This window comes from Coptis chinensis, chromosome 3 (assembly GCF_015680905.1).
Source record: "Coptis chinensis isolate HL-2020 chromosome 3, ASM1568090v1, whole genome shotgun sequence".
NCBI classification, from domain to species: domain Eukaryota; kingdom Viridiplantae; phylum Streptophyta; class Magnoliopsida; order Ranunculales; family Ranunculaceae; genus Coptis; species Coptis chinensis.
Window position 1 is genome coordinate 34,737,632 of NC_141458.1, and position 11,628 is coordinate 34,749,259.

General features: G+C 37.3%; 1 protein-coding gene, 1 long non-coding RNA gene and 1 pseudogene across 2 annotated transcripts; 2 read left to right on the forward strand and 1 right to left on the reverse strand.

The window, feature by feature from the left end:
* Positions 1-40: 40 nt before the first annotated feature.
* On the forward strand, positions 41-1,733 carry LOC147509312 (uncharacterized). The gene is made up of 2 exons (XR_015218457.1): positions 41-613; positions 717-1,733. It is a non-coding gene; the product is annotated as an uncharacterized LOC147509312 (long non-coding RNA).
* LOC147509313 (large ribosomal subunit protein P3z-like) lies at positions 1,364-2,421 on the reverse strand. Its single transcript, XM_086601644.1, has 2 exons — positions 1,847-2,421; positions 1,364-1,732 (listed from the first exon to the last, which is right to left on the reverse strand). The coding sequence occupies exons 1-2, from the start codon at positions 2,042-2,044 to the stop codon at positions 1,577-1,579; spliced, it is 354 nt and encodes a 117-aa protein (XP_086457770.1). The 5' UTR covers positions 2,045-2,421; the 3' UTR covers positions 1,364-1,576.
* Positions 2,422-9,908: 7,487 nt separating this feature from the next.
* Positions 9,909-10,880, forward strand: LOC147509314 (calmodulin-like protein 2; annotated as a pseudogene).
* Positions 10,881-11,628: the final 748 nt, after the last annotated feature.

The window sequence follows — 11,628 nt, forward strand, 5'->3', positions numbered from 1 at the left end:
GGTCAAGTCTTTTCAGTGGGGAGTGTTGAATCGAAAGAAACTCTTGCAATATTTCATAAATACGCACATCGAATTACTATTGCAATTGCAGTGTCTCTCATTATAGATGCCAGAACTCATTAAAGAAAATTTAACTAACAACTAGCAAGATGCACGTGTCTATGCCACAATTAGAGTATATTTAATGGTGAAATCTCTCGAATACCAAACACCAAACTCTTAAAAATTTGATAAAAACCATTTTTAGTGGTGAGACCAAATAAACAAAACATAAAAAAACACCAAACCAATCATCAAATGGAATCAACCGGAAACGAAAATGCCAAGAAGTGTAATGATGAAGTGGCTGTAATGGTAACTTTCCTATCTATCTTAAACCCTCAGTCCCATCACACAAAGAGAAATCAGTTAAAGCTTCCTCTTTCTTCACAACCCGATGTCCACATAAAAGAGTGATGGTTTTTTGGTTGCTTCAGTAGGATGTTACATAGATGGTTGATTGCGAGTTTGTGACGTTACTTCATCTCATGATCTGATAATTGTCAAGCTAAGTGGTTTTCCAGTAATGTTTCACACTACAAGAGAAAAACTTTGGTCAGCGGCTCAGCTCTAGGTAGCACGAATTCTCCAACACCATTTGATTGTTGCACATTTTCTTGGAGTATTTATTTAGGATGGCAAACTATCCTGCATCTTATTATCTTTACCATGAACAGGAGGAGTTTTGGCATAAGAAATGGCTATTGAGACTCAAAAGGGCTACGCAAATCCATGGGACCATGAAGCAGGTCAGCCATGTCATGTGTCCAGCATTTTGCACTAGGCGTCTAGGTAATTCATATTACAAATGCCATAAAGTTACTGTTGCAACCCTTAAAAGCTAGAATAAACTTGTGTTCTGCAGAAAAACCAATACAACCAGATAGAGAACACTTTTTGCCAATGCATGTATAAGAGCTATTTATATATACACACAACAGCCAAGTTTCCAAGCATGCCATTAGAACCTGACGTCTACTAGACTACTACTACACCGAACAAGAGCAGTCCACAAGGATAGAAGTCGACAAACCAGTATGTGAGTCTGTAAATCAATACCTTTATGGTGACTATCTTTTGATAAACACGAGTAATAGTAATGTATATGAAAGTTTTACAAATTGCAGCACTAAATCATTCATAAATTTCCTGTATCAGCTCAAGGGCGGCAAATAAAGGAAAAATAACATCATGACTAACATAGCAATCAAATTCAAGCAACCAACCAAATTATTACCAATAAGATATTAGTTAGTAATATACGAAATAAGATTAATAGTTCTAATAACAAGAGCTATCACTTGAGAGTATGCAACAACTAAAATTTTCTAAGAAGATATGCCATAGAGTAGTAGACTATATTTTCTAAGTGATCTACATCAATCAACTTTATCTAAAACAACATACATTGGCACTTCTAATCAAAATAATATTAAAGCTAGTGCAAAGCTATTCTCGGCAGTCAAAAACAAAACACTTAAAGCACAATAATAATCCATCACGAAAACTCTGATAAACATGCTATTCACCAGAAGAACTAATCAAAGAGTGAGAAACCCATGTCATCATCACTTTCTTCCTTCTCTTCCTTCTTCTCCTCAGCTGCAGGTGCTTCGGCAGCTGCTGCCCCACCACCAGAACTTGCGGCTACAGCAACTCCACCACCACCACCACCGCCACCGCCAACAATAACCTAGCATCAAAAACATTTTAAGTTAAATCACTAAATAGTTTATGTCTGGATTGGAGACCCGCGTTAATCTATTGACGATCAATACAAAATAAAGAAAAGGGGCATTAATATTACCTGAAAGACAGCAGAAGAAGGAGTGACGAGAGAAAAGGAAGAAGAAACACCACCAGATGAGTCAGCAGAAAGAGCAGCTTGAACAAGTTTCCTCTGCAACTCAAAAGTTGATGAAGCTGATGCTTCTAAATCTCCTGAATACTGCTTTCCACTCCATTCTTTCCCAGAACTCTTGCAGATAAAAGTGAACACTCCCATTCTTTCTTCTTCTTCTTCTTCAAAAGTTGAGATGTGTTTTTCGTTTTTGAGGCCTTCACTAAATAAATCCAAACCCTAACCCTATAATGAACCTTTTTATTTTCTTTCTAGACGCAATTGCCCCTTCACTTTTCTTTAATGGGAGAAACAAGTCCAGATCCTGATATGAAAGCCCAATTTATAAACAAATGGGCCTGAGTTGGATATTTGGCCTAGCGGTCCTTTTCTAACTAGAAGCAAAACATTTTCTCCTTGTTTTGATTCCTTTTTCTTCTTTAATAATGAAGTTGATGTGAAATGGAGAGAGAGGATGATCTTATAGTAGTGGAGAAGCTGTAATTGGGTGGTCACGTAGGCTGTTTTATTGAAAAATAAATTGGGTACTCGGACACGCGTTTCTCGCGTGAGTTATCTATTTCTTTTCTTTTCACTTATGTGTCTAGTTTCACACTTCTTTTTTAGTAGTGCTACACTGACCTACTTTTTAGATCTACTATTGTGACTCACTATTTGGATAATGTTAGTTTGCATTGCAATACACACGGCACCTATCTCTATATAAATCAATAGTGATGACTTTTGACACATTAGTAGGTTCAAATAGTAGGTCAAATAAGTGGGTCGGAGTAGCATTACTCTTTTCTTTTGCCATGCATGTAATCAATAACTAACACGTGTCATCACTCCAGTAGACAAGTCATCAAAGTGAAAAAAAACAAATTGTACATAATATCTATTTGGATTGGAATAGTCTAGGTTTAGATTACTATGGTGAGATTCTATTTCTTAATCTAAATTAATATGGTAAGACTTTATCTCCAAGATTTATTTATAATCATCGGTCCTATCTTCCTAGATTGATGTACTCAGCCACATCTATTAAGTATTTGTTTTCTCAATATAAGGAATCCAATTATCAATGAATAATTCTCTTTATTTAAATTTCTACATGGTATTAAGAGCTTAGGTTCAATTCTCGGATAAATTCTTTTTTTTTACGGGTGGCCATTGGCCGGACTATTTTCCACACTTTCATAAAATATTTTTCTTTGGTTTAATCGTTTAGTAGTAATAATGTTGATTTCTACCCAACTTCAACCCCATCACCATATTTGAATCAAAAGTATGTTTTTGTATGAGTTTTCTCTGTCGTCATTATATCTTTAGTCGATTTAGTGTTGGTTTTTGTTATGCAAGCCTCACCACAATTTGATATACTTCGTCGTTTGTGCTATCTCATGAAGAGAAACCGTTTGTTGTTGGTACTACCTTATGAAGAGGAGTCCATTGTTCATGGTGTTGTCTCAAAAAGAGAAGCCCTTTGTTGATGCTACCGAGACATGTGTCTGGAGCTTGTTTATCGAGTGTTATCGTTAGTTCGTGGATGGTGTTTTGCTACAAATAACATTTGTCACACTTTTGGACAGATTTTTCAACTTGAAGTTTGGCGACATTCTATTATGGTGTTAATCTCGTGTTGTTTTTCAAACACCATGAGATTAAGGGGGAGTATTAGAATATTATTCAATATGTGTATAATATCTATTGGATTGGAATAGTCTAGATTTAGATTAGTATGATAAGATTATATTTCTTAATCTAGGTTAATATGGTAAGATTTTATCTCTAGGATTTATTTATAATCATCTGTCCTATCTTTCCATATTGATGTACTTAGCCACATCTATTTAAACATTTGTTTTCTCAATGTGAAGAATCCAACGATCAAAAAATAATTATTTTTATTTAAATTTCTACGCATAGCAGTGCCAGAAAAATTGTAAAGTAATGGAATTGAAAAAAAAAACGTGATAGTACATTGTTTATTTTGCATATTTAGTGAAGTTTTAAACAACAAGCTTTCTCTAAAACGAACATATTCATTAACGGACATGTTCCGGGGGGGGGGGTGGTCTTATATAATGTCTTGAACAATTTTTTAATTTACACTTATTAATTTGTTCGTGGGCAGCTTAAGATGCTCAAGACACTATATAATAACGGCAAAGAAAACCAACACTAAATTCGCCGTGGCTCATTGTTGGAGATCTAAATGAGACCACATGTCAAGCGGAGAAAAGTGGCGGAACTCCTTCCAGCTTTTCTCAAGCAGCCCACTTTCTGGACTTTATGTTCTCTGCAGATTTTGTGGATCTAGGATATGAAGGTGTTCCTTTCACATTGACAAATAAGAGATTATAAAATAATGGAGCTGACCTCATAAAGAAGCGTTTAGATAGAGCTATCGCGAATATAAAATGGAGGACTTTATTTCCGAATGCAAGGACTATAAATCTCCCTATTATTAAATCTGATCATGGACCGATACCCATAGTGGTTTACTTGAAGCCTCCTCCTGCCCCGACACGGAAGCAATTCCATTTCCAATCGATGTGGGTAAATGAACCAGAATGCAAAAATGTGATATCTAAAGCCTAGAATACCAGATACCGAGGTTCACAATCCTATCGCTTTTGCAATAAGCTCAAGAAAGTTAAGAATGACTTAAAAAAATGGAACAGAGATGTGTTTGGAAATATTCACCTCCGCATCTAGAGCATTCGAGAGGAGATTAAAAAGTGCCAGCTCGATCCAAAGACAAACCTAACTGTCGAAAACAATATGATACAGGATCTTAATCAAGCCTCCCATCTTGAAGAAAAATTATGGAGAGACAAATCTAGAGATACTATGTTCCACTGTGATGGGACCAACTCCCACTATTTCCATCTCTCCACTGTTGTTCGACGAAATCGGATCGAGATCAATAAGATTAGAAAAGCGGATAGGACTTGGGTTGAAGAGCGAAGTGCTATTGGAGATACAGTTGTGGAGCACTTCAAAACCCTTTTTACCTCTTCAAATCCCCAAACTCATGTTAGAGACCTTAACATTCTTGACACTGTCATCACGGATGAACAAAATCATGACCTCACCAGAGAGGTCACTTTGGAAGAAGTCAAGGAAGCTCTTTTCTCTATGGACCCCATAAAGCTCCAGGTCCCGATGGTTTTACCCCTCTTTTCTATCAGAAGTATTGGGATATCATTTCTTCTGACCTCCTTAACACCATCAAGAGCTTCATAAACTCCGATTACATCTTGGCAGAGCTGAACCACACCAACATCACTCTAATACCTAAATGCCAGCGACCGGAAACTCTTGACCAATTTCGACATATTAGCCTCTGTAACGTAAGCCTCAAAATCATCTCTAAAATTCTTGCAAATCGCATAAAACCTCTTCTTGACATTTTTATATATCCGTCCCAGAGTGCTTTTGTAATGGGAAGACAGATCTTTGACAACATTGTTCTCGCTCATGAGATAGTTCATACTCTGAAAAGAAAAAAAAATGTGCATCGGGTTGTATGGCCATTAAGCTAGATTTGAGCAAAGCTTTTGACAAAGTAGAATGGAGTTTCCTTCTAGAAACTATGGAAACACTTGGTTTCTCCGAGAAATGGAGGAATTGGATTAATCAATACATTTCTACTACTTCTCTTTTGTTCAAGATAAATGGATCACCCATGGGTTTCCTCAAACCCGAACGAGGTATCAGACAAGGAGATCCCCTGTCACCCTTTTTGTTCATTATCTGCATGGAAGTTTTCTCTCATCTTCTCTCCAAAGTAGAAAAACAAAAACAAATCCATGTGGTCAAAATCAGTAGGAGTGACACTCCTATGTCTCACCTTCTTTTTGCAGATGACAGTTTCATTTTTTGCAGAGCAAATATTGCAGAAACACATCATATCAAGGATATTTTGGAGCTCTTTAAAAATATTTCAGGTCAAGAAATCAATTTCTAGAAGTCAGGTATTTTTTTCAGTCACAACACCCACCATCGTCATCAACGCATTGTGAAAAGAATTCTGAAAATTGGGAAAATAATCACCCATGAAAAATATTTGGGAGCCCTGTTAATCCTTAGGCACAAGAGTCGTTTTGATTTTGATGAAGTGCTAGAAAGAGTTTTTCAGATAATGGAAGGGTGGAAAGCTAAGCTTCTCTTCCAAGCTGGAAAATTAATGCTCATTAAAGCAGTTACTTCGACCATCCCCTCTTACATGATGTCAGTTTTCTAACTGCCAACATCTACATGCAACAAGTTGGATTCTCTAAATGCTAATTAGTTTCTTTTGGGGAAGAAAATAAGACAACACAAATAAGGTGCACTATATCTCCTAGAACAAAATATGCTTACCAAAATCAAGTGGGGGCTTGGGGATAAGGCGTGCATCCCATCACAATATCGCTCTTCAAGCTAAACTTTTTTGGAGAATCCTTAAAGAGCCCGACAAACCTTAGGTGGTAAGCCTTCTTAAGAAATACGATCGTGGAAATTCGATCTTGAGAGTAAAGTGCCCTAGACGAGGGGCATCCAAGATATGGCAAGGTATTCTTAAAGCAAGATATGAGATCCTCCCTAAGCTATGCTGTCATATTGGGACTGGAAATGACATTGATATATGGTTCGATCCTTGGATACCAACTCTACCATACAACAAACCCATGGGACTCCTGCCACCTGTAGGCTCATATAGGCGCGTAGCCGACCTCATTGATCAAGAAAACCGCTCATGGAAAAGAAATATTTTGGATACCATATTTCTCCCAGCCACTGTCAAGGAAATTCTGAAAGTGCCTCTCAGCCGACAAGAACATAACGACTCTATCAGATGGTTAGAGGAAACAAATGGGGAATTAACAATGAAGTCTGTTTACAATTACCTCAGTGCAAGCACAAATATAGATCAAAACCAAAATCGGCAGCTCTGGAAAAGCATCTGGAATCTCAACACAGCGGAAAGAGTCAAATTGTTATTTTGGAAAGCAATTAGAAACAACTTGCCCACAAGAGAAAATCTGATAAATTGGAATATCATCTCCTCAGCTACTTGCCCACGTTGCAGTAATCAAGTGGAATCTACTCATCATGCACTCTTTCATTGTGTCATGTTCAGACACATATGGTATGGTTCTAAACTCTCTATCAAAACCGATCATTGGAATATAGCGATGATTCTATCATTTCCATCATCACAAATATCACCACTATGATAAATTTTAAAAATGATATTAAAGACACTCTAAGTGAACTCGCCTCAATAATGTACTCCATATGGACTAGCAGGAATGATATTATCTTCAACAACAAATAAACAAATATTTTTGGCATTATCTCCAAAGCTTCAACTTTTATCACTAACACTGAGAAGTCGTTTGCTAAAAACAAACATATAAATGCATGGCCTCATATAACCGATAACTGTTGCTACTTTACTACAGATGCCTCGTGGGATAGTAATACTAAACAGGTAGGTTTAGGTTTTGCTATTTGGAATAACTTTGGTTATTGCATTGGTGTAGGACATGACAGAAAAAGAAGTGCTGATCCAGAAGAGACAGAGGCTCGAGCCATCCGAGGAGGCCTAGAGTTTTTACAACGCATGCAGATCCGAAATATCGCTATTTTGACGGACTGTCAGAGACTTGCTGAGATTTTGGAGAGTAGAGGGACAAACCTATCTTGGGGAGCTACTTCGGTGGCTCATGACATTTATGCCAGTATTTCTATTTTGGATGATTGTACATTCTATTATATTATTAGAAACTCAAACTTTGTAGCTGATACGCTAGTGCTAGGGGACGGTGAGCCATCCCGCACTATAGTTTAAATCCCGCTATTGCAAGGTTGTTGATTGAATTATGTATGCACTCTCTGAGGAGCACTTCCAAGTTTAGAAGTGTTTCCTTTTTATCTAAAGAAAACACTATATAACATATCCATAAACGGATAGTCTGTTTAAGAGAAAACATGTTTTAAACAAGATCTGGGCTACCACGAGGATATCCCTATAGGGATGAGTGTTTCGAGACCGTTGGATCTCGGATCCAACGGTCCGAAAATCAAAAACGAAAAGGAAGAGAGAGAATATGGGTTTGTTTTTTATTTTCGGACCGTTAGATTCGGATCCAACGGTCTCGGCTGGCGTCCCTATAGGGATATCCTCGTGGTAGACGAACTCAACAAACAATTGCAAAGTTTTTACTAATGGATATAGAGGCAATAAATAGTTTTTGAACATAGCCCCGTAGACCAAAACTCAAAAACCCCTTCAATGAACTGAAATATGAAACAACTTTAAGAAGGCGCTTAGAAATCCTTGGTGGCCCAAGCGTTTCAGAGGAAATTTCTGTTTGGATCAAAAGGAACAGATTGTTTATTAATAGTGTGGGCAAGCACTTAAGTTGGATACGTACGATTGTTTATTAACAGTGGTAAAGTACTTTATGTTGGATAGGTAACAGGTACCTGGAAAACGCGTTTGAGAAAAGAAAAACAAATCGGTTAACGGTGGACGAGTGGTCCATTTTAAATTTTAGGATACGATTGCACTAGCATGCACCAACCGACATTTCACTGGCTCTCATTTGAATATTATTATATTAGGCTTGCATCTAGGAAAATAGTGACAATGTCCCCATGGATGATTTACAGAAACTTATGTTCTTATTCGGATCATTTTATCTCATGCAGTCATGCTACATGCTAATATGCCAAATTACCATGAAATGGACCTAGCAAAAAAAATTACCATGAAATGGCAAACGACATATAGAAATTGGATTTGAACCTAGCAAGGTCACAAACTCATAGCACCTTGAAAATGGCTTCACGCCGCTTCAGGGAAAATTTTAGGTCATTCTAAGGCAATGTGCTTGATTGAGTTCGTTGTCACTATGAGTCAACTATGCTGATTCATTCTCATTTCATTACAGAACTTTTCTGAATATTATTCATTTACTAATGTACAAATTCAACTCCAACCAACGTGGACATTTTGTCCCCCACCCCCTCCCCAACCAACAACAAGAAAATACGTCCAAGAGTGGCATATGTATGATCTTCAGTCTTCACACGATCCATAATAGTTAATCTGTTACTGGCAATGTTAATTGTAATTGTTGATGTAGGCATAAAGATTTAGTTTTGTCCAATATATAGTGTCTGTAGAGGTACATTTTAGTCACGACTTTACAATCTCGGAGAATAAGGTTTGTATAAGATGTTTGACTGAATTCAGGTCGGTATTCTGAGCTGCCTACATATCCAGTTATCTGATGAACTGGAATCAAATCAAATCAAATGGAGATAGAGAGAATGTGAGTCTCTTTTGAGAATGGAGAAGACGCCTCTTTTTATAGGCGTAGATCTCTATTTTGTGCTGTCTTGATGATTGTTTTTACTCTTTCCGTTACGAAGTAATGATCTGTCATTAGTGATGTTGTTGACTAGTTTGCAGCGGTTACGTTTCCTAGGTCGTTTGGACAACCTTAACTTAGGTCATATGCACGACCTGCTTGTAGTCTGGACACGTGGTCTGCCACGAGTGGTTGAGAATAGAGGGTACTGACAGTGCCCACACAAATAACACACACGTGTACATACACAACAGTAACCTCTGGTTGAGAGAGTAGATGTGGTATGTACAAGTTCTTTAGAGTAGTATTTGTTGCGACAGTTTCAAAATGAACCAAAACCCATACATGACATGACATGAAATGACATGACATGTGTATTTTGCTGGATTATTCACAAACAAATGTTCGAAATGTCGAAATGCAATGGTTTTTATTTTTATTTCATTTGGAGTCATTTGTAATATGTGTGTCACTGATGCAGCCAGACAGAAAATTATCAAATATGTTAAGATATATGATCAAGTGCGCACTACAAATTATATAATCAAAGCACTAAAATGCCTTCACAAGTGTATCCAATTTTATCTTATTAATATTCATATACTCCTTAATTACTTCCTTAGTAACTACAGTACAGACCAGCTCGAATCGCCAATATACTGATATGTTTATTTAGGAGCACAGTGATGTAGTTCATTAATGGAAGTAGATAGATGGGATCATAATACATTTTTTAATATTCATTGCACTACCATCCCTGCAGATCTGCTAGGAAAGTTCATTGTAGTATTCATCTATTTTTAAAATTGTTAATTTCTTCTGCATGTCCTGCTATATAAGAGGTGCACTCCTCCGTGCAATGTGTACGCTCAAGTCTCAGCATAAGCTACAATTCATAATCTTTTTACTGAAAATTTTTAGTACTATTAGCTATTAGTTCCATATATATCTGAAAATGATTGATATTGTCAGCATTAGCTTTAGATTCATCAGTGATCTTATACGGCTGTTTAAGGACAGACAGAGCAACTCTGTGTGCATGGATCCTGAACCAACTTTGGAGTCGAACCATGGTGCTAAATTAGATGACTTAGCTGCTGAGGCACTGACCACTGTGTTCGGCATGGATGCAGATGGAAGAATCAAAAGGAGAAAGCACGAAATGTCATAGAGAAGCTAGGCTTAATTGGTAGCAACGACGATGAAAATGATTTCGAGTTTCTTGGTAATTCTGAAGAAGAATGGCGAGTTGAGGAGGTAGTAGGTGAAGTGGATGATGATGAACTGAGGCACACGGAGTTGCTGCAATGCGCGTTTACTGTTTTTGATGAAAATGGTGATGGTTTTATTGAAGCATTGGAGGTAAAGAGGGTATTGGAGTGCTTGGGTCTAGCTAACGGATGTGATATTGAAGAGTTTGAGAAAATGGTTGAGGCAGTAGATTTGAACTTTGATGGGAAGGTAGATTTCAGTGAGTTTAAACTGATGATGTGTGAAAAATTCTGAAGCAAAGAGTGAGTGTATGCTATGCATTCTTGTACATTTCTTAAGAATTTCTTTTTAAGTCAAAATTATTTAACTGTTTTCATCCATTTATAATAATCGCACTGAGACATTGAGTAGTCGAACCGCACTGCTCTCTCACTATACACTGTACCTAAGATGTATCCAGAAAAATAAACTTTAGGTATGTAGCTAGCATGGAACTAATTGGTCTGCTAGAACTGATTTGCAAGTTGCAACACCATTAAAATTGGTGGATCTATTGTTAAGGGATACCTTGCCACACTTGGTAAGATTGCGTGCAGGCGTGTCAAAGGCCGGTCGGACCTCATACTTAAATTTCTAAGCCTTAGGCTTATGGTAATTGGGGATTTGGGGCTTTATGTCTCCCTAAGTCGGAGGTCCTCTTGCAGTTTTGCTTACCAAATGGCACATCATTCAATCATTCATTGAGATCCACAACCTGTATTACTATGAGACTGGATCTGAGTGAGATCCTGAGTTTGGGTGCTTTGGCTTCTTACAATTTCCTTGAAACATACCACGATTTCTTTGTAGTCTCCTTGATCAAGATGGTTATATTTTCAGTAAGGTAACGTTCAGTGGTAACTGGTAAGCCATAGGGCATTAGGGCCTTTTTTTTTGGTAATCATTTACAATATTATTAATATGAACAAGAGGGTACATTAGCATTTTCCTGCTCCAAGATTTGTTGCATCCATATTAGAGCTATATCACTTGGTAGTACATATTGATACTCCACCTCCAGAGCCTTTATAAGCCAAGTTGGAGAGTCATTTGTCCAGTTATAGGACTGTGGGTTACATGAAGCATAAGCTGCTAGCTTATATATGTGCTATAGTATTACCACTT

What these genes read in the sequence shown, in the direction of transcription:
- LOC147509313 (XM_086601644.1), bottom strand. Translation starts at nt 2,044, where the DNA reads ATGGGAGTGTTCACTTTTATCTGCAAGAGTTCTGGGAAAGAATGGAGT. An exon ending in CTTCTTCTGCTGTCTTTCAG is followed by an intron (nt 1,733 to 1,846) that starts GTAATATTAATG and finishes TTTTGATGCTAG; the next exon opens with GTTATTGTTGGCGGTGGCGG.